Source organism: Dermacentor andersoni, chromosome 7 (assembly GCF_023375885.2).
Source record: "Dermacentor andersoni chromosome 7, qqDerAnde1_hic_scaffold, whole genome shotgun sequence".
Lineage (NCBI taxonomy): Eukaryota > Metazoa > Arthropoda > Arachnida > Ixodida > Ixodidae > Dermacentor > Dermacentor andersoni.
In genome coordinates, this window is record NC_092820.1 from 108,160,665 (window position 1) to 108,184,839 (window position 24,175).

General features: G+C 46.9%; 1 protein-coding gene across 2 annotated transcripts in view; it reads left to right on the forward strand.

Annotated features, from left to right (window-relative positions):
* LOC126534651 (5-hydroxytryptamine receptor 1-like) overlaps nucleotides 1-13,965 on the forward strand; it is a 192,670-nt gene extending 178,705 nt beyond the window's left edge. The window contains exon 2 of one of the 2 annotated variants that reach the window (XR_008613147.1): nucleotides 6,150-6,233. Coding sequence is in view for 1 of the 2 variants with exons in the window: in XM_055072547.2 (XP_054928522.1) it covers nucleotides 6,398-7,210 (813 nt within the window). In the remaining variant the exon portion in view is untranslated. Of the gene's footprint in view, nucleotides 1-6,149 lie in introns of both variants that reach the window. The other variant, XM_055072547.2, reaches the window with a different exon arrangement.
* Nucleotides 13,966-24,175: the final 10,210 nt, after the last annotated feature.

Sequence of the window (24,175 nt, forward strand, 5' to 3'; positions counted from 1 at the left end):
GCTGCTCATCGGCGATGTGGAAGAAGGTGGAGGTCGACAAAACGCAGGTATCTGTATCGGTTTCGGTGCCATCGGGAGGGTCAGCAAAATAGCCGGAGAGGGCGTCCTTACATAGCCGCCCAGATTTGTAGAACACGGAAAAGGTGTACTCTTGCAGGCGTAAAGCCCAGCGGCCAAGACGGCCTGTCGGGTCTCTCAGTTAGGATAGCCAACATAAGACATGATGATCTGTCACGACGCTGAAATGCCGACCCAACAGGTATGGGTGGAACTTACCAATGGACCAAACAATGGCCAAGCCTTCATGTTCTGTTAGGGAGTAGTCGCGCTCTGGTGCTGAAAGAAGACGGCTCGCATACGCGATCACTCGATCGGTGTCCCGCTGTCACTGGTACAAGATAGCTCCAATGCCATGGCCGCTGCCATTAGTGCGAACTTCTGTGTAGGCATGCTTACGAAAATGACCCAACACAGGTGGATAGATAAGGCGACTGATAAGCGTTGAAAACGCTGCAGACTAGTCGGGTCCCCAACGAAATGTGGTGTCGTTTTTTGAGGAGGTCTGTGAGAGGACGAGCGATGTGGCAAAGTTCTGCATAAATCGCCGGAAATAGGAAGACAGCCATAGGAAACTTCGTACATCGGTAGAAAAACGCGGAAGTGGAAACTCACCAACGGCACGAACTTTATCAGGATCAGGCTGGACGCCAGAAGCGTCAAACAAGTGAGCAAGTACTCGTATTTGGCGGTGGCGGAAATGGCATTTTGCAGAATTGAGTGGTAGGCCAGCTCGTCTAAATATAGCAAGGACAGCTGAGAGTCGGTGGCGGTGGCTCTCAACAGTCGGTAAAAAAAGAATGATGTCATCAATGTAGCGGATCCATGTGGTACATTTAAATCCACGCAGAAGAGAGTCAATCATGCGCCCGAAGGTAGCAGGGGCGTTACACAGTCCGAAAGGCGTCACTTTAAACTGGTAGAGACCATCTGGGGTGACGAAGGCGGTCTTTTCGCGATGTCGTTCATCCACTGCGATTTGCCAGTAGCCAGAACGCAAATCAATCGACGGAAAATAACTGGCACCTTGCAAGCAGTCTAGCGCGTCATCAATGCGTGGAAGCGGATTTACTTCCTTTTTGGTAATCTTATTGAGGTGACGGTAATCGATACAATATCTCCAGGTATTGTCCTTCTTTTTAGCCAAAACAACAGGTGACGCCCACGGACTGCAGGAAGGCTCGATAACATCTTTGGAGAGCATTTTCCCCCCTCCGTTTGGATCACCTGGCTTCCAGCCGCAGACACCCGGTAGGGCCACCGGTGGACCGTCACCAGTGTGGATTGGACGGGTGACGAGACTGATTCGACCTAGCGGGCGATTGCCAAAATCAAAGATATCTTCGTAGGATATCAGAATGTGGCGAAGGGCATCGGCGTAATCAGGTCGTAAATCAGTAGCTATCACTGGTGTAAACTTGTTGTGTGAAATAGGAGGGGCAGAAGCTGCAGCAGTGTCGAATCGTGGTTCGGGCGTTACAGCAGCTACTCCACAGTCTTCCAATGCGGACAACACAGCGAGAGATACACCCTCAGGAAGTACTTGCAGACGCATACCAAAGGTCAGAAGAAGAAGTCACGCTTGATTGCTGACAAGAGTTGCCATTCAGCTTAGTAGTGCTATATGACGGGTCAGAAGGACGTGGCAAAGGGGGGACACCACGTAAGGACAATCTCGAAGTGGTGAAGAGGCGACATGAGGACGTAAGTCGCCCCATCCGGTTGCAGTCGAACAAATTCAGTAGAACGAAGTCGGGACTTGTGGTCGTTGGTCGGATCGGCAAAGTAATGGGGCAGTTCAAGGAGAAGGGTGCCGGTTGCACAGTCTATAAGGGCTGAATGGTCAGTCAGAAAGTCGATTCCAAGAATCACTTCGTGGGTCACTCGGCTAGTACAGTGAACAGGAGTAACACGGGACGGCCATCATTGATAACACGGGCGGCTCACATTCCCATCACGGATGTTATACTGCTATTAGCTACTCGTACGGCAGGCGAATCGGCAGGTGTCATGACCTTAAGGAGATGGCTACGAAGATCTGATCGCATAATGGACACCTGTGCGCCAGTATCGATGAGGGCTTGAACGGGTACATTATCAACTAAAATGTTAACAAGGTTCGGTCGAGCAGCAGGGGCCAGAAGAAGTCTTGCAGTCCGAAGTCCGAGTCGTCAATGCAGCCTCACCTCCGGGAGCTGCATTGCTTAGTTTCCCGAGAAGCGGCCCGCGTAGGACCGGGACGACGGACGTCGAGGTGTAGGCGAACGGGACTGACGGCGTTGCGGCGAGGGCGAGCGGCTAGTGGTGTGTCGCCGAGGTAGAAGGCCGGCATAGTATGGTTCAGAGAGTGGCGACGGAGGCCGAGGGTCTCGGTCGAAGAGGGGATCAGCATATGGCTGAGGCGAGGAGTACCAGCGGCTACTACGGCAGTGGCGGGAGATGTGACCGACCCGGTAGCAAGCAAAGCAAAGTTGCCTGTCATCCGGTGTTCGCCACTCAGAGGGGTTCCGATATCGATTCGGGAACCACTGTCGAGGTGCAGCAGAGGCATAACAGGAGCGGTAGGAGTCGGACGTGGGCGGACGGCAGACTGGATGTCCATGTTTGCAATTTCTTGGTGGACAAGAGTTTGAATGACCGAGATGGTGATGTTGTCATGCGTATGGAGCCAGTGAGAACGCGGAGCCATAACCTCAAGTTCGCGACGGATGACCTCTGTCAAGCTTGGCTTAGTAGGTGGATGTAAGGCCGGAGAGTCGTTATGTGGACGCCGGAGGGTCGTTGCAGGAGGAAGTGGAAGCCGAATTCGATAGTCAGTCGAAGCGCTGTACGATGTGTTTGCTCTTCGCTTGCTCGAAATTCCGGCATTCCTTAATTATGGACTCAACCATTGAGCAGTTCCTGCAAAGCAGGAGGTTGAATGCATCGTCCGCGATGCCCTTCAATGTGTGTCAAACCTTATCGGCCTCCAGCATGTCCGCTTTACGGCAGAGAGCTAGAATGTCTTGAATATACGCGACGTATGATTTGGTTGATGTCTGGGCACGAGACGCTAGCTCTTGCTTCGCCTCCATTTGACGTCCCACAGGTCTTTCGAAAACATCACGTAGCTTTTCCTTGCAGAAGTTCCAACTTCTAATGTCGGCTTCATGCGTCTCGAACCATACCTTCGCGGTTCCTCCCAAGTAAAAGATCACGTTGGCCAACAAAAGTGTGACATCCCACTTGTTGCAGTTACCGACGCATTCATACGACGTCAGCCAGTCTTCTACGTCGACCTTGCCAGTGCCAATGAAGATTCCCGGGTGACGTAGCTGGGTTAGCACTACTTCCGTTGGTGTCTGAGCGGTGGAGGCAGCGTCAGTGGCGGAGGCAGCGTCAGTAGTCATAACAGCGGAACCGACGTGACGCCCGCTGCGAAGATCCAGGGTCGGCTTGTGGCGAGAGTACCCCGCAGCTCGACCAAAATTTTGCGGGGAGAAAAATTATGTATTTACAATATGTACAGTTACAAGATTGTATCTCAGTAGTCAGGGTAACACCAGCTACAGATTGTCGAGATACTTCAACCTTCTCTTCTCTTCCCAATGTCATTTTGTCCACAGCGGCACAAACTCGTATGTGACAATATTATCAAAAATTGCGAGGGGGAACACGAACGTATTCAGCGTCGCACAACTACGTATTATTCACGGGCCCAGAAGACAGTATTGCTTGTTTTTCCTTTTTGTTTGTGTCCGCGCACTAGTTACGCGGAACCGAACGCGTTCGCGGTGTCACATTTAGAAGCCTAGATCACAATACTCATATATATGTATACACGTTTTAGAAGCTGTATTCTACTACGAGAATGCATCACCAAAAATAGGCCACCTGTACTTCCCACAACATAGGATTAATAAGAAAAAAATGGCGGATGCTTTCCTTTTGCTCATGGTCGCATGTAGGCGTCCAACTGCACAAGGCAAGAGCGCCAGTGCACTTTCTTTGGCTCACAATACCGCTCTAGCATTTTGTTCGCGAACGCCTTAACAATTCTATCCCAATGCTAAGCCTCAGAATTTCAGTGAAATTTGATTTTATCGCAGACGCTTACAATGTAATGTCATATTAATTCTCAATACAACGCCGCGAAAGACAACTGCGTTCCCAGCGCGTTATCTGAACTCCGTAGACTGCGACCCGACATTCGTTATTGCCACGTAGACTCTCTTGCCTTCACCATTACTACTAAAATCACGGCGTGTCCACACGACACGCCAAGTGAAAATAGGACCCGTTGCAATCTGCCTGAAATTTACGCACGCGCACTTCGCCATCTCACCCGTGCTTAAACTAGAACCATTGCGTTTGTTGCCATCGTCAGCAAGAAACTCGTACGGGCCCCGAAATGTCAAGCTCTCATATCTTTGTTCTAGCGTTACATTATTGGCGAGTGTTCATTTTAATTTACCGCGTGCCTCTTTCGCCGGAGGGGTTTCCGTCGAGCTTTTGATTATTAAAAATCGCAATTATGGCAATTAATTCTGGAGGAACATGGCAGTGATATTTGCTGTTAATATAGGTCACTACTTTAGGACAGGAAGTGCGCGGAAGAGACGTGGACAAATAAAGATAACACATGCAAAACTACGGGTGACAACTTTCCACTGAGTTTATTTAGATAAGCAGTTCGCATTCATGTACAGCCAGCATTCACGTCATTGCAGAGAACGTACTCGCTACAGAAGGAGTGGCGAAGCGTGAATGCGAAGTGAACAATGAACAGCGCGTGTCAGGAAAGAGATATGGGCAGAGAGTTGTCCAAAACAGTCAGTTACTTACGGAATTGCTCCTCCTGATGGCACGCTTAAACAAGCTTCACCTAAGCATTTCCCCCATCGCTCATGTAGTAAGCTTCTGTTATAGCACAGCCCTCATATTTGTGCTTCTTCTTGCTTTTTTGTTTGTATTTTATTCTTGTACGCGCCGATTCTCAAGCCCATTGCACTGGCCACCTCCAGCTGCAAACTTCGAGAGACAGAAGTAAAGCAGGCACCAACCAATTTTGACATACTGCAGTAAGTGTATCAAGACAACATACACCGAGAGAAGTGCTTTGTTCTCATGCTGTTATACATCGCACCTACACCCGCAAAACTCGGGCAGCTGAATAACTCGACAATTTCTAAAGTAAATAAAAAGTTCTATATCCTACGAATTGCGTGGTTGTCAGGAATTAGGGATTTCAAGGCACCCAACGAAGTGTAGGTGTGTCTCTCAATGGATGTTTACTAAAGGATATCAAAGCTTACTAGCAGCACCAATATAGAAGTCCATGTATTTTTCTCAATCAGCTCAACAAGAAAAAAAGCGAATAGAGCAGGAGAGGAACACAAAACAATTAATTCACATTCACATGAGCGAAAAGTGGCGAGCTTGTGAAGTCCATGAGTGTACTGATCAAGTAGCACAAGCTCACTGTTATCATTCTCCATAACCTGTACTTCCCCGACCTGGGAACTTGAACATTCCCGACCCGGTTATTGAGAAAAGTGTGCTGCATAGTGCGACAATTCTGACATTTGTTCACATGTCTGATAATGCAGTTCCTGACTTAGGTATCGGCAACAATAAATCCACAAGAGCGAGCATGAAGTAAGTATTTGTTTGTCTTGTTCTGTGCTGACAGGGTACACGCCTTCAGCCGTCAACGTAACAACTTAAAGCAATGGTATGCGATTAAGAATATATGACCTATATCGAATGACCCTATATGTCCGTTCAGGGATCCAAAATAGGACATGTATGTTCCCCTATACGATATGGGGCATGTCGCGCCTCATCCCGATATCCAGTTCATGAACATAGGCAGATTCCTTAAATAAACCAGTATATGTGAATATATGACATCGGGCCAATGTAACGAGATTATATGACCATACGGGGATCCTATATCGTAATGTAGGACATGTCCATAATATATATGTAATATACGGGTATTTATTTGGGGTCCCCATATCATCACATCGGATTTCTGATTACGGAGCATAAGTTTTTTCGTTAGCGTACACGTGCAACTGAAGCCCATGCTTTTTTTTTTCGTTGTGCAGGCGTAAGCGGCCCCCGGGACGTGCAGACACCAGCCGTATCAGCAGCGTGGACGGCTACGTGCCGTGACCCCACATCCAGGCTGAGTGGGCTGGCGCTCGCCCTGTGCCTCGGAGCGCTCATCGGCGCCACGGCAGTGGGCAACGCGCTCGTTTGCCTCTCCGTATGTCTCGTGCGCCGGCTGCGACACCCGTCCAACCACCTCCTCGTGTCCTTGGCCGTCTCCGACCTCTGCGTGGCCCTGCTGGTCATGCCTCCCGCCCTGCATCTCGAGCTCACCGGTCACCGTTGGGACCTCGGTCCGACGGCCTGCGACGCCTGGGTGTCCGTGGACGTTGCCTCCTGCACCGCCTCCATCCTCAACCTGTGCATGATCTCCGTGGACCGCTACCTGGCCATCACGCGACCCTTGACCTACGGCGTCCGGCGCACGGCGCGAAGGGCCTGGGCCTGCATCGGCGCCGTCTGGCTTCTCGCCGGGCTCATCAGCGTGCCGCCCCTTCTGGTACTCGGCAACGAGCACGGCACTCCCGACATGCCGACCTGCCTCGTCTGCCAGCACCTGGCCTACCAGCTGTATGCCACGCTCGGAGCGTTTTACATACCCTTGGTGGTCATGCTCGCCATGTACTGGAGGATCCACCGAGCCGCCAAGAAGGTCGTCGAAGCCGAGCACAGGGCGAGGCCGGGACCCCGTACGAGGAGCCTGAGGGTCGCCGTGAGGGAGCGCAAGGCTTCCATAACTCTGGGAATAATCCTGACTGCATTCACGGCCTGCTGGCTTCCCTTTTTCGCCATCGCCCTGGTGCGACCGTTGGGAGGCCAGCCTCTGCCGGATTGGGCGCACAGCTTCGCGCTCTGGTTAGGCTACGCCAACTCGGCGCTCAATCCGGTCATCTACGTAACCTTCCACCACGACTTCCGGCGGGCGTTCCGGGACTTGCTGTGCCTGCGATGCGACGGGCGGGAAGGCGGAAGCAGCGCAGTTGAGATTGGAAGCGGAAACGGGGAAGGAGGAAAACTCCTCGGCATGAAGAACAAAAGTAATCGAACCTGGACCTGACCGCAGTGGTCGTCGCCGGCAGGACTCCATTCCTACAAAGGCGACGTGGGCGGGAAACCCAAGAAAGAGAACGGAGAGAGACGGCGCGACAAAGAACAGCGCCGTCAAAGTCAAGCAACATGTGACTCGACTGCGACGCCCACCACTCCTCGGTTTCATTGATCTACCGCCTCATCGCACACCCGTGAATTGAACAATCCACCCACCAATCACAACAAAAATTAACTGTTTTGTGTCCGGCTGGTTGAAAAACAGCGCGGAATCCTCCAAGTGCACCGTGACATCCCTCTACCGAAGCGTTGGCGAAGGCATCTATCTCATGCGACAGCGGCAGCCGCGTGACAGATGGGTTAGGGACACAATGGGATGCTTGCGTGAGAGACATAGTGCAACCTGTTTTGTCTAAGCCTAACGCTTTAGTGCGCGATACGGAACATGCACTTCAGGGCAGTGCCATAACAACTACGCCAGAATGTGCGTCTTTATTAACATTTCTGGTGAAAAAGAAGAGAATTTTCTTTGCAGCTTTTACTTCGAACATCCTTAAAAATATGTTTGCTGACTATACACGGCACAAGTGAGCAAGAACACCGACATAATCTACATAAATAAACTGCACAAAGATATCCTAAAAGAAGGTATAACCAGATGTTTCAGTAAGGGCTCTCGTGGTGAAATTTAAACTTCCAGTAGTTCCATGTTTAGTATGATTTCGACAATAATACTTTGCTGTGTAACCATTATAAGTATGCTTACGCAAGTAGGCAATGACGATTGCCGACGGTTCGAGCTTTTGTGAAGCCTTACTTGACGGCTTCAAAGTCCATTAAATTCTATCGCATGGAAAACGGCGTTATACATACCGTATAGTTCTTGCTCTGAAGAAGGGAAGTCCTTTGGTGAAAAAGTTGGCGCCAGCAAGAAGCTTCCCTTGTCCACCCCACTTCTGATTTATCACATGTATATGCATATTTCGAGTGTCAATTGAGCTGCATTTTTTTTCTACCAACAGCATATAAATATTGTCAATAGAAGTTACGACTGAAAATATCGCCTGAAATACAATGACGCCACAATTACAATTGTAATGATTGACATTCAAAGCGATTATCCACAAGAAAAATAGTAAGGTAAGAAAATTCACGATACCTGCAATATCACAATTTCTCAGAAAGCAAAACGCAAGCTATATTTTATAAAGATACCTTTTATATTGTTGAAGAACTTACAAATAGCAGGACCAAGACTTACTCTTATGTAAAGATTGTCTTATATTGGGATTCCTGTAAGTTCTTTTCACATCCGCGGGAAGCAAACTTGGCTTCAACTGGTGTACGCATGTTTTTAAGGATAATAGTTATAACTGAAATACTCCAAATGCAATATTCCATACTGGCCGCACCCCATGGCTTCCCCTTCTAGAGCATTTTTCATCAGCCAACATTAGTGCGCCAAATATGAACATGTGAAATGCTGAGAGTCATGTTAACAGGGGCGCTCTAAGGCTAAGATATTCCACTCAATTTCTGCCAATACCTCTACACAATTTGTCAAGCAATTTTGAAGCTATTCCCATCTCTACTCTCTGTGATGCGATTCACGAAAACCGCAAAAGCTCCCCATTTTTATTTGACGTTCAAACAGTGATTAACACGACTGGGCCGAAGAAAAGTAAAATAAACGTTCCGTTTTTACACCTTCTTTGTCACTTGTATACCCCTAGTGGTCACAGTTTTTCGGGCTGCATCCACTTCGTCTGTCTGTGATGCGACGTCGCAAAACCGCCACAACTCACAATGTCAAAGTGCCACGTACGCACTAAAGATGCAATAATATGCCGAACAAAACAAACTTTTTTGGAATAGCCGGTAACTGGGGCCCTATAACGCAAAACTATTCTGATCTGCTTTTATTCCAAACTGGTGACGTCATATTTATGTAACTGCCGACACAAGCATCGGACGGACACCTGCAGCGTTGTTTGAACCAGCCAATCAAATGCTCTCCTTGTTTATGGAAGGTCACTTTTGTTTGCTTTCAAAACGAATAACATTGCCTGTTTTGATAGGTTTTTTTAGCTAGTTGGCCGATAAGAGGCGAGGAGCACGCAGCAGGGACGAGTGCTTCAGTAGGTGCGAGCTAGAGCACCGAAAGTAGGTAACCGGATGAGCAGGGCGGTACCGAAGTCTGCGATTGGCCCGTTTCCCCTTGCTGAGCTTGCGGGGGCTCGTCAAAATTGCGGCGTGGTGCAACGGGAGGATAAAAATGGCGCTAAGACAAATCCTGAGCGAAGAAGAGTTGAGAGAGCAATGTTGTGAATGTGCTGAATGGGCTTTACAACGTGCTACTTCCATGCGAAAATGTTTCCTATACGCAAACAAATTCATGGTCCCCGGCAGCTCGGAGTAGCCAGTGTCCGAATGAGGGGTAGGCAAGCATCTAATCCTTTCGGAGCGAGACAATTTCCAGCTATTCTAGAAAAAATGGATCAGTTTTGTTCGGCATATTAACGCACCTTTAATGCGTCCACTTCATTTTGACGTGGTGAGTGTTCGCTGTTTTGTTACGTCGCGTGACAAATATAGGCGAAGTGGATGCAGCCCGAAAGCTTTTGACCAATAGGGGAGAGCTAATCTCAAAAAAGGAGGATAATCGGAAAAGATTATTTTATTTTATTCGATTTAATCATACATAATCAGTGTGTACACGCCATAGCACACGTGTAGTTCTCGCGGTTTTCGTGACGTCGCGTGACAGATGGAGGAACGGGGGGGTGGCCCGGAAAATCTTTGAGCAATCATGGAGGGCTGATTACAGAACAAAATAAAAAAACTTTGGAATAGCTTTACATTATAGCGCCCCCTGGCCCCGTTTCCACTCGAATAGAAAACGTCTGCCCACCAATCGTTCTGACGCTGACTACTAGGAGCTGCCGGCGAGGTTGAATTTCTTTGCCAATAATAAGCAATCTTGCGTGCTAGTATAAGGTTGTTGAGCTCTTTCGGCACGTATACGAGATCGCTCTGCCAAATCTTCTTCATTGACGATCCGTTTTAGCAGCATATTTAACGCCTCCCCATTGCGCGCCGCCATGAATTTCGAACAGCCACAGCAAGAAGTAGGCAAGGGGAAGGGGACCAATCGCAGACGGCCGGCACCACTCTCGTCACATGATCATCTACTTGCACTGCAGTAGCTTGGCTCAACCAAATCCTCTCCACTTCTGCGGGCTCCTTTGTCCTTATCCGCCAATTACGTAAGAAAATCCTGTCAAGGTAGGCAATGCTATTGGCTTTGAAATTAAAAAGTGGTCTGCAATAAATGAGGAGAGTGTTTCATTGGAGTGTTCGAACAACGCGGCGGGTCCCTGCCTGATGTTTGCGTCGGTAGTTACGTAAATTGAGACTAAGTGAGACCACAACAGCATCACAGTTGCATACTTTTACGGTATAGGGCCCCTGCTCTTGTATACTTATGACCGTCAAGCTCCCGAAGAAGCTTCGGTGCAAAATTATTTCTTAATGTCTCGCGCAAGCGCAGAATTTTACCTGTCGTTCTTCACTAATTCGCTTTGACATCATCATTCCGTGCATACAAATCTGAGACCGTATTCACAAAACTATTGATCCGCAAGTGCGCTTTAATTTTTGCAGTCTGCCGTCGGTGGTTATGATAACTGATGATGAATTTGGATGATAATTCCAAAATTATAATTGCATGGTGTCTCATCTGATGGACAGATCTAGCGCAATAACTTTTTTGTGAATGCATGCCGTGTTTAGATCGCATCACAGACCGCATAAATATGATGCCATACACCTTCTGCCAAGTGAATTGCATGATTTCATGACCATCCGGCGTTTGCTGTGTCCTTGCTATGATAGATGCTTGAAATTATTGATATAGCAGATCAATTTTACATAAATTTACGAGGTGGTCAAGGTTTAAGAACTGGGATCGTCCCCCACTTCAGGGTATAGTAAGAAGCTACAAACAAAACCTAGATGAGTTTCTCATAAAGAAAGCTTTGCTGTTGAAGAAAGTTATTCTTCAAGTCCAAAGCTTTCCTGAGAAACGCGTATTGGTTAGTAGGGTAGGCTCATGCTACCCTTGATTGGACGACAATTTTTGTTTTTTATTTGGAATTACACGTAAATGAGTGATTTAGGCATGTCTGAACCTGTCAGACGCAACAGGCAATCTGCCTAGTCCAGTGAATGCTGGAGGCCACATCTGCTATTGCTTTTCAAGTGGTACAGGCTTCAATATAGGTGTGAAAAAGAGAGCAATGTTAAATGTGGTGCACCACAAGCAACTGAAATTTATGCTTTTCAAATGTGCTCTCAAAAATTTGAATTCGCATATTCGCAGTAAATTCATTTATTTATTGAAGCGTTAGATAACCGCTACACATGAGTTAACTAAAGATAACAAGAGTATGCTAAAAGATTCTTCAGATGGCTGCTAGTAACGTAGAGTTTCATGCATCTGCATAGACATTTGGTATATGGTATTTTCGACATCTTGCATGCCTCTTACTCTGGGAGCAGAGGCACAATCGGTATGTATTTCTTGCGGGCCCCTACTGACAAAGATTGTTTACAAAAACGTTCGTTGCATTCCTAGGGATCCTTCTATCGAGCACTGTTTATTACTAATCATCATCAAGATTACCTGAGTCATCAAGATTACCTGAGTCACAAATGTATAAGTTTATAGGTCGCCTTTTGCTGATATTTAGTTAAAAAGCTATTATAGACTTAGGAGCCTAATTATCGATTTATTCCTTCTTTTTCAGCATTTTAAATATTGATGTTGCACGTTCCGAAAATCCACGCAGATGTCTTTCCTTCGAGTTCAGTAATCGTCGCAAGAGCGGTTGCACATAGTCTGATGTGACATTGAAGCATAAAGGCGACGCTTCACAGCTGCCTAATTTACATTCCAATGCTCAGAGAACTTATTACTGGCAACCTGTACAATAAGCACCTGTGTACAGGCAGGAAGTATCTGTTTTTTTATATATATTTCCAGTTCCACTGTCATATTAAGTGTACAGTGCTACCCTGTTTCAATGGCAACTTATCTCTGCTGAAAATCAAACTTGTTACCGCAGCTACTTCGTAAATGAATGAATCGACAAACGCTTTTCTTAATAACTGGAGCACAGTCAAATTGTAATATTAGATTTTTTTTCCTCGCACAAAAGGAACCGATAATTAAATCAGCTTGTCTTTCATATTTAAACAAAAATATCCTGCCCACGTGACGTGTACCATTTTCCCCCGCCGAGCAAATCTTCGAAGTTCTTATCACTTAAGGAACTGCAGCACAAGGAAATACACTGTCTAGCACATTTATGACATGTACCGTCGTTGACTAATGAAACTAGAACTGAACAATTAAACTAGGAAACAAGTACATAAAATTGTTTACGAATGTTATATTTATTTACCCACGCTTTGTTACACCTATAAGTTGTCAAAAACCTAAATATGTCCCTTGCATAAAACGAAGTTTCTTCTTTGTTCTGCGGAATGAATGAATGAATGAATGAATTCTGGTGTTGTACATGCTAAAACCTTGATTTGATTGTGAGGCCTGCCATAGTAAGGGACTTCAGAAAACGTTTGACCGCCTGGGGTTCTTTAAAGTGCACCGAATGTACGGTACAGGGACGCTTTTGCATTTCACCCCCATCGAAATGCGACCCCGAAATTCGATCCCGCTCCCTCGGTCTTAGCAACGCAATGCCATAGCCACGACGCAACCACGGTGGGTTTTTGTTCTGCTCGACCCTATCATCTTTTGTTACGATTTCGCTCGTCTACGAAATTACACACTTCTACATACACGCTCTGTAAGGTTACGTTGTATGTGATATGAACACAAGAGCATTCCTCTGCCTCTGTTGGGACTATGTCGCAGATGCAGTTACGCATAGAAAAAGTGCGTGTATTGGCATACGGCGCGCCGTGAAGCGACAGCAGTGCTGAGTGGGTTACAATGAACGCAAGCTGGTGCAACGAGGTACTTGCGAAATTTCCTATGTTGGCTGAGCTGCAAGGGTGGTTTCAAGCACAAGACCTCTCGTCCACAGCTGTATGTTACCCTCTGAATGCACGAAGTCTTTCTGAAAATTTTATGTCCTCTGTATCTGCTACCGGTGTTCTGCCGTTCCCCCACAAAGAGGTGTTTCAATTCTGTATCGTTTGCAAGAGCCGAAACCTCGAACTGCATTCTCATATGTGGGGCTTCGGCCTTAGTAAAGACGAGGTGATTGAACGGGAACACTTAATCGGTCTACTAGCCAGGGGACTAGAGAGCTTGGTTGATAAACAGCATTTCTTGTGCATGCGCAGCGCCATCTTTGCAGATGGTCTACTTTTACCACAAAATAAATGTATTCATTGATTGCCTTCTCCAGGTGTAAAAGGTAAAAATGAAAAGAGCTGCGTGACCGAACACGTCAGGCGAAAAGGAATACGAGATGACTGCGCATTTTCTGAGCACATATCACCGGCGTCGTCATATGCCGAGTTCGGGCAGAAGGGTGCTTGTTGTTCATTATTTTCATGATAGTGACAAAAGGTAATTTTATGCGAATCTCTTCCCTAGACATGACATGACATTGACGGCTTCATTGTGTAACTCTGCTGTAAATATTGAACCATGGGTTGTATATACTCTGTATATATAATACTGTATGTTCTGCCTGCAATAAAGAAAATACAAGAGAGGACAGTTTTGATTGACCGATGTCTGGTTATTCAATAATTTGGAACTGGTGCAGAAACCTTCTAGAAATACTCACGCAGTTTATATAACTTTTAGCGTACTGACTTTTAAAAAGAAAATGAAAGATAACTGTTTCTATAATATGCGATGAGATGGAAGTGTTGAATCTGTGAACATCAATAAAATGCGGTATGGCACCATCAGGTTTATGCCATTTCTTCAATGAGCAACACTCTCTTGAGAATTTCTTTTAGCTCGTCGCCGTTGTATGGTTCAAAGAAAATATTGCTGGAGAGACCCTTTTGCATGGGGGGCATGAACTTTAGTCTTCAAGTGGCACTCTCTTGGCATTCATGGCACTCGATTAAACAGGAACCGAAAGTCACTGAATGCTAGATGTTCTTATCTACTTGTCCTTATCTGTAATATTCAGACTAGAGCACATACGCAGCTAACACCAGTTTTTCTCATGTGCACAGCCTCTGTTATCATCCTTTCTGTTTTTCTTTTTGCATGTCTAAATAAAGTAGTCTGATCTAAGTGTGATGTGCGTCCACACCTGTTGCAGCGATTTGCAAGGTGTCCACGGCAGTTGTTTTTTAAGGCGAAAGCCTTAGATCTCTGTTTCAAGGTCGCGTTGTGAGGAACAAAAAATCGGAGCACTCGTACCACTACTCGCGCGTTCGTCATCGTTTTTTCCACATCACTGCCACGTCGATGCCATATCAATGTCAGATCAATGCATCATCGATGCCCCATTGATGCCGCTATTCAGGTCAAAAGGTACAGTTAATTAATGCAGTTAATTAAAGCACTCGAACCCACGACTTTGGTGGGAGTCGAGCCCTGGACCTTTGAAGTTATTTAGGGCGAATGTGATTAAGGCACACCTAATTTGTGTAACTTCAATTAAGGCAATCGAGCCCATGAGCCTTAGTGGGAGAAAACAAGTAATAAGAAGTAACAACGCATTCGAATGCGAATCTCAAGTAATTTAATGGGAGTATCTTGAGCGCACAGGCTTTCGCCTTCACCGTCTTCAATGTATGTTAAAGTGACTGTCTGTTTTTACTTTTAGGTAATGTTCGCGTGCCCTCACATTGTAGCATCGATCTGTCTGACCGATGTATACTCGACCGCAACTTAAAGGTCGTGCACCGCGTGACATACACAATCAGTGTAACGATTAGCATGCTTCTTTGTGCATATTTTTTACTTTGTTTCGTCTGCAAATCGCAGATTTATGCCAATTTGCAAGGGGCAGAAAGCACTGCTTTGACATCCTATCTGTTAGCCACCTTCCTAACATCGTGGGAAATTCTGTATCTGTAGAGAGTGGCTTACGGCCTTCGTTTATCATTTACCTTTTTTGGCTTGGGTCCTTCTTTAGGTCCTGTAAAACCAATTCGCATACAACAGTGATAAAAAAGCAAGGCGATCCGGCAGCGCCTAGGCGCTATACCTGATTATTCATACTTTCTGTGATGGTGTGTCCACAGCTTTTTACTAGAGAAGCTTTCATTCTTGAGATTGCGATACCTCTTTTAACAAGTTTAGTGTGTGCATTGCCGTTAGCCAGAAGGCTTTTTGTCCAATGGTTATAGATCCAGCAAACATTGTCTTTGCTGAACGTTATGCTGTTATTTCTTAAGTTGCGCGCTGTTATTGCTTTGACTTTCACAGATTAAACTCAGCCCACGTGATCCAAAGTTAATGTATCAGTAATCATCCCGATCGACTTCTCTAAATTGGTGGCACAGAAATCTTGCAATACTATCAACCAGACCCTTGACTGGTTAACACCCCTGCATTCCTATATTCCTCTCTCTCTCTCACTCACTCTCTCTCTCTCTCTCGAAATACTAGGTAGTCTACCACGTATCTAAAAACATTGATGACTTAAGAGGCAGCGATCCTAGCATTAATACGCGTGTCAACTGATGCTAAGCAGGTGTCACATAATACGGGTGCAACTGATAAATCTATACATATGCCTGTCTTTTTGCACATAGCGCTTGCTATTAAAATCATGGCCCTTGACTGAAGGTAAAAATTCAGAAGTTCTAAAAAGTGTTTTCTGGTTCGTTCTCGATCACTAAAGTTCTCGAGGCTGAGCTCCCCCGATTGTTCAATGCATTTAAATACAGCGCTGAAGAGGCTTTGATGTGGTATGGAATGGGGGAGGTCCTCGACATCGTGTGAGAATGCGAAGCGTCCATCATTTAGTCCACCTTCCTCCAGTAGCTTAACCAGTTCCGTTGAACTTCTGACCATAAAAGGATAATGAAATGCGAGGTACCTTATATGACACTGCAGGTGGACGCTGCCAGGTGCCCTTTTATGAAACGATCGTACTCAGAGGGGAATACAATTTGTGCCTCTTGGCTGAGAAAAGAACACCTAAGCAAAAATTATCAGTCTTTTCTACGGCTTTCCTCGGACTCTCGTGGTTTATTTTCTTCAAATATTTGGCGCTGCCTTGCTTTTATTCTTCTGGCATATAGACTTGAATGCCACGAAGTTCTTTTGAATTGCGGTCAATGCTCTGCACTGAAAATTACCTACAGGCTTTACAACGAAGCTCCTTTGCTTGCCAGCCTGTAGAGCAGTCAAACCTTGCTGCTTGAGAAAGTTAACCGTGTGCCTTAACGGGTGTGTTTTCGTTCTGCCATGACTCGCATATGGTAGGACACGATCGATGCCTTCACTGATGGCTCGTTCACGGTTGCCCACGTCAACGCAGTTTACCAATTCCCTCACCATAGCGAGAAACGGGTGGCGTAGATACTCCCTATATAAATTAGGCCGGGAGGGTATAAAGGTGGAGCCCGTACAGAGGAACATCCACCCGATATATAACTAAGGTCGCAGAAGAGTGTGGGCTAGAATCATCATTCAGCGGATCGATCCCAACGGGGCAGCTACATTCTTCGTCGACGCCGTCAACTACGGCAGCGAAGACAGGTTTGCAATCTCGATCGTTGACACGCGCGGAGCACTTATCGGCGCCGCGTCAATGTACACTAAACAGGCAAACGATGCAGAGGAAACCGCGATAGCGTTGGTTCTTCAAGCCGCAAAAGGCGCGACGACCATTTTCACTGACTCGCGCACGGCAGTCAGGGCTTTCTGGTCCGCACTAGTTTCTAAACACGCAGCCAGCATCATCAAGAAATCCTTTCGTAGTACTACGGGCAAAGAAACTGGAGGTTATAGCATAGCCTGGTTCCCGGCCCACGTGAACAATATAGCTAACCAAGTGGGTTGCAACACTAACGAACGGGCCAACTGCCTGGCGCGTGAATTCCCGAACCGCGCCCGAGCTAACCGTCCGGCTCTCTCACAGGATTGTCCCTTCAATGATCCTCTTACCACTTATCACGAAAATATGTCGCATTACAGACAAATCAGGAAGAAATTCCCTCCTCCTACCCCGAAACTGAACAGGGCTGAGGCTGTTACTTTCAGGCTATTACACACGAGATCGTATCTCAGCCCCAGAGCGCTTACTTGGATAGACCCAAACTTCCCACAGTCGTGCTCCAAATGCGGTCACGCCAGTTGCTCCTCCGACCACATGATCTGGCTGCTTCGTCCGCCAATATAAGTCCAAGTGGGGTGCCTTCCTGAAGAGCTTGGAATTCACGCACCAACTACAGACTACACAGAGAGCCCGCGACGACGCAGAGATTCGCCACATCCCGGTCCCGTTGTGGGCGGAGCCACCAACTTGATTGGGGAACCTACGGGTCCCCCCAACCATGTTCCTCAGGACACTTCAATTAAGTTGCTGTCGATTGTCTTGGCGCTGGCTCATAACTGTGTTTTGGCGCTTTGTCCAGAATCCGAATTACTTCCGAAGGCAAATCAGCTTCAATGACCGTGGTGCTTCGTGGTGTTGGCGCCGGCGAAACACTTGGCGGCAGGTGAATGCGTGCTCACTGCTACAGACACTCAGTAACTTGAACTTCCAACTTCTTATATTCTACGTATTGTCGATATTCTAGCCGTTCATTGATGTTCCGATGGACCAGAACCCGTAACGAATTCTGGTCAAGGCACACTTGCTGCCATTACTCTGACTTGAACACTTTGCATACTCGTCTGCAATGTCCCCAAGACGATTGGATGTTTCTAAACAGGCGTCCAACTTCCAGAGGAATTATCTTTTGCTTGAGGTAGTACGAAAGCATGCTTGGCTGGCATGTTGTGGTCGCGATGTGGTTGACACATGTTGCAATACCATCTTTGCTGGCGTGTCAAAATAGGAAAGGGTCCAATCTAGAAGAAATTTGCTCTGGAAGAATCCGATCACTTATACATACAAAAACAAAAACGAAAAGGCAGATAATAGAGGCTGCTCTCATTGTAAAAACTGCTGATAGCTGTGTAAGTGCTGCTAGCTTCAATATTATAAATAAAGAAATGCAGTTTCTGAATCCTCACTTATGACACGTTCAGCTTGTGATATCGTGTTCGATTGTATAAAAGATGGCTTTCATTGCTGCTGTCATTTTTTCAGTTAAAATAGCTGGAAGTCAGCGACAATCCATGTAGCATCTGTGTTCCTTTCCCGTCTTCGTTTTTATTGCGCTGTGCAAACTTCGTAGAATTCAAGAAGATGTACCCATGCGCGAACATTTTGGATAAAAAATTCAGCAGATACTCAACAGAATTTTATGAGAACCCTTATAAGGCCTTTTACTTCAGTGTTAGCGATCCGCGTCTTTGCTACTGAAGCATATGTGATATCATCTTCAAATAATTGCGCGAAGCAAGAAGAATTGTTTGCTTGTTTCTGCGTATCACAGAATCGCCCAGCTGCGAGTCTACCCGGTACCGTGACGTGCACGTGCCTGCGGCGATCAAGCTGGGCCCGTGCGTGCGTGCACGTGTGCTATACGATCAACTAGGACCTGGACCACCTCGCTCTCCTTCGTGTCATGACTAGATCTGAGGGATGGCAGACCCATACCCATGGTCCCTAGCATCCGCGTTCTTGGTATGAGCATAGAAGCCAACGGAGCTAACTCTACGGCTATCTCCAAGATCCTTTGACAGACCGCTGATACATCCAGCCTGCTGAAACGAGTGACCAACCGACGAGGTGGTATGAATGAAGAAAGCCTCATCCATCTTGTCCAGTCTTTTATCATCTGTCACATTACTTACGTTGCGCCATTTCTCAACTGGTACAAAGCTGAAAAACTAAACTGGACATCATCATCAGACGTGCCTATAAGCAGGCCTTAGGACTACTCAACCACACCACCACGAAACTTCTACTACAATTAGGTATCCACAACAAGCTAGACGAGTTAATCTAAGCGCAATGTCGATCCTAACTGGAGCGGCTTACCCTCACGGAAACGGGCCGCAGCATTCTAACCAAGCTTGATATAACCTACCACCGCCAACATGGAGACAAACACCCAATACCACACGACATTCAGCAATGAATACACGCCGACCCTAATCCCAAAAACATGCAGCCAGACCAAAACAATGAACTCAAGAAGGCACGAGGTACCTCCCTCAGCAAAGCTTATGCCAGCACCGCGGGCGTCACCTTCGGCAACGCAGCTGAGTACCAAGATGGACGGCGCTTTGCGGCGGTTACCACAGCAGGCGACTTGCTCTGACATGCTGCCAGCACCGTTACCAAAAATGCCGAGACGGCCAAGTAAGTGGCCATCGCCCTGCCCACTCTTGACCCAGCCTGTCACACCATACTGAGCGATTCTCGCGCAGCAATCAACAAGTACATCAAGGGTCGTATTTCTCAACAATCACTCCGTGTCTTACAACAAGCCCCGCATTCGTCTTAAAATCAAATCACCCTCGTCTTGATCCCAGCATACGCCGGCGTTGTCCACCCGCACCTAACCAACCTCAACGCGATTACACACTCCGTAGCATGAGGACTAGTCAACCGTGCCGGAGACGGTGCAGGTGCACCCGCAGGAAGCGACCGCCTTACAAGATACAATGACCTTCTGAAGTCATTTTACCTCGCAAGAAGAACCTTCCCTACCCCTCACCGCAAGTTAAACAGAGCACAGGCAACAACCCTTCGCCTGTTACAGACCAATGCATACCACACCCTCACACGCTATCACATCAGATGCCCCTACATCTACCCGAGCCAGACGTGCAAGATCTGTAAACCTCAATCAGCAACACTCCCCCACATGCTATGAGTGTGAAAACAACTAAAAATTTAAAAAGACTCCAAAATAAGAAAAAGCGCCTTTTTCGTACTGCGAAATGTGATGGAAGTCCGAGCGCATGGGACAGGTACTATTCTGCGGAAGGCGCTTATTATACTGCAATTCGGAAAGCGCAAGAAACATTTTATCATAACGACTTAGCTAAAATTTTAAAAACTAACCCTAGAAAATTTTGGGAAGTCATAAACCCGCAAAAAACACACGACGTCACACTTACAAGCGATAAAGACGAAATTATAAGCGACGCTGTTTGTGCTGACACCTTTAACATCGCGTTTTCATCCGTGTTCACTGAAGACGCCAACTAGCCTCTTCCTACGCCACCTACTGCGACACTACGAATGATGGCCCCTGTTGAAATTTTTGTCGCTGGCCTTTCATCACTCATTGACAAATTAAAACTTTCATCAATGGCTGGTGTCGACGATATTAACTCAAAACTGTTAAAAAATACTAAACAAATTATTGCAGTGTATTTTTCGATGCTCTTCTCACTTTCACTTGAAACAGGAATCTTACCAGACGACTGGAAAGAGGGCAAGGTCCTTCCAGTCCCCAAATCAGGTAACAAACCATCCCCCCTAAATTACCGCCCCATTTCTCTAACAAGCGTCCCATGCAAAATTATGGAACACGTTATATATTCTCACATTATGCACTTCCTTGACACTAACAATTTTTTTCATCGTTCCCAGCACGGATTCCGTAAATTTTTATCTTGTGAAACCCAACTTGCCATATTTCTTCATGATCTACACTCTAATCTCGACCTCAACCTTCAGACCGATGCAGTCTTTCTCGACTTCGCAAGAGCATTCGATATAATACCACACAAACGCCTTATACTAAAACTCTCTCAGCTGAATTTGCACCCTAACGTTTTCGCATGGATTGTAGCATTTCTCAACAAACGCTCCCAGTTTGTTTCAATTAAAAGTAGCCGTTCCAGCTCCCTCCCTGTAACATCCGGCGTCCCCCAAGGATCTGTACTCGCACCCCTCTTATTCCTCATATATATTAACGACCTGCCTGCACATGTATCCTCCCATATCCGTTTATTTACCGACGACTGTGTCATTTATCGCACAATTACAAAGATTTCTGATCAAACTGCACTCCAACATGACCTTAACCTTGTACAACAGTGGTGTGATCTTTGGTTAATGAAGCTTAATCCTACTAAATGCAAGCTCGTTTCCTTTCATCGCAAACTTAATCCCTTATCATTCTCATACCTAATCTCCCACTCCACTGTCGAACAAGTTCAATCATACAAATATCTAGGCGTCACCTTATCCTCCGACCTTTCATGGACAGCGCACATCAGCAATATCATATCATCCGCGAACAGATCCCTCGGTTTTTTAAAGCGTCATTTGCGTCACGCACCATCAGACATAAAACTTCTCGCGTACAAATCACTCATCAGATCGAAACTAGAATATGCAGCGCCCATCTGGAGCCCGCACCAGGCATACTTAAGAAACGAACTAGAATCTGTACAAAATCGTGCCACTAGGTTCATCCATTCTTCATATTCATACAACATAAGCCTATCATCCCTAAAACGTTAAACTGATATTGCTAATCTTTCTGTGCGTCGCCGCATCACCAGTCTTTGTCTGTTTCACAAATTATTTCACAGTCCGCTCAATCAAGCACCATATATCATCCCACCGGCGCGCATATCCCCCCGTACGTCCCATCCTTACTCAATCGCACGCGCACGTGCTCGCACCACTACTTTTGCAGCCTCATTTTTTTCTTCGCACAGCAGTAGACTGGAGTGGCCTTCCCCGTGACATTGCAGCCATCACGTGTTCATCAACTTTTGCGGACAACCTAACTACATTTGTTTCTCATGAAGATCACTTTCTCTAACCTTGATTTGTAAACCCACCCCTTATTTAATACCCCCTAACCGGGGTCTGTAAGGTATTAAAGTGAAGTGAAGTGAAGTGAAATACCCAGACCTTAATTCCGTGACCCTCTCGTCGAGATGACACGCCGCCCTGCGCAGCTCCCATCTTGACGACCAAATCTGGGCGACCCAACAGGCCTACGAAGCGGAGGAGGCAAGACCTCTACGTCCCATCGTGGGCGGCCTAGGCCCACCTGACTAAACTGCTGGCGCTCATTAAAGTTATCTCTCTCTCTCTCGAGAACGGTATCCGTTGTGACACCTTTCTCCCGTTGTCGAAAACTGCTTCACTGGCAGCGATGGAGTTCCGAGCCACAGAAATGACTGAGACTGCTGATCTTGTTAAAGCAGATATTATTGCGAAAGCAATACTGCTCGCACTTTCAGCCCATCGGTGGTCGTGGCGCCTCCTTACATAGCTGCGCGTCACGTGACCGTGTGGCGTCACGCCAGACCGAGAGACGGGGCCCCAGCTCGCGGCATCGATGGTGGAGGCGAAGCCTTGCGCGCCGCTGCTGCGGCGCTACCGAGAGAGGGCGCTCGCTGGTGTGACGTCACGCCAGACCGAGAGACGGGGCCCCAGCTCGCAGCATCGATGGTGGAGGCGAAGCCTTGCGCGCCGCTGCTGCGGCGCTACCGAGAGAGGGCGTCCGCTGGTGTGACGTCACGCTAGGAGGATAAATGTGGCTACAGCTCGGCTCCTCGCAGTGGTCGGCGCGCTGCCTTGCGCTATGTCGGATGATGTAGAGCCATAAGTTTAACAAAGGGCAACCATGTCCACACCATCAGCCGAACGAAGGCGCAGCCAAGGCTATTGCTTTTGCAATCTTCCAGGCTTAACCAAGCTAAGCCTTCAGCCAATTTTTTTTCTTACCGAACCACTGTGGACTTTCCCGATCCTAGCTGCTGCTAGGTGCTGCTGCATCTTGCCGAATGAAAGGGAATACGTATCCGATGGTGGTATCGAACATTGGGCCTCCCAGCGCAATAGCCCGATGCTCTGACCATTAGGCCACAAGGGTACGCGTGACTTCTTTAGTGCCAACGCCAAGAGGCTCTTTCAGTGCATTGGCCGCGGGGGCCACATCGCGCAACACGTGCGTCCGAGTCAGTTTTCGTTTGTCCGCAGATTTTGGAGTGAAATGGGCTAAGATGCTCAACGTTACCTGCTGTACTTGGCGCCATACTTCCATCTACTTACACCTATATCCTCGCCATTCCTCCACCGACCAACATCAAGCACGGACATCGTCCTTGTGACGTCATGCTGCATGCACGTCTCAAGTGTGCGCCTGCATGCCCAGTTGTTTTCATTTCGGCATAGCTTGTGAACGGTGTAGTCTATAAGGAGATACAAAGGCATGAGATCGGAGGTGTTAGTTGTGCAGTGAGTAAATATAAGTATCAGTTGAGATTAGCGTGATTATATAGCGTCAAATGGCAGTAAAGACAAGCGTACGTATGGCATTTAATTCTATAGCATTTATTTATTCACTGAACGAAAGAAACCCTGGCGTCAAATAGCTTTCCTTTCTTCTTTTTTTTTCAGGAGAAAACTGCTCGGGAAATATTTCAATCCATCGTTCTTGTGCCACCGTGTTGCCCCCTCCCCACCATTCGTATCGTGCACACACCGTTCATATTGGAACGCGTTTGCTGTGCTTGGGTTCCAGCATACGCAGTGAAAACGTACTCTGTATACCGGGTGTCGCACGTAACTTGAGCCAAAATTTTAGAATATGCGAATGCCACGTAGCGGGAAAAAACCAACGTTATGTCGTTTGCCGCCGCTTGCAAATGACTAGATTTTTTTCATTCCACCTAAATAGTCTTAATTACTCCATCAACTTCTCGAATATTATAATTACATCAAGATCTTTCCTGAGAAAATTGTAGAGCAACATGAAAAACTCCCGACGCAGCCTTTTGTTGCTCAACACTTGCGATTTAAGAGGCTTTTTCCAAGCCTGCGAAGGCACGCAAAGTGTATTGAGCGGCCACTCGCGCGATGATTTTTTATGTATTCCAGGTGCCGAATTTTGACGGGGGCGAAATGCGAGAACACCCATGTACTCA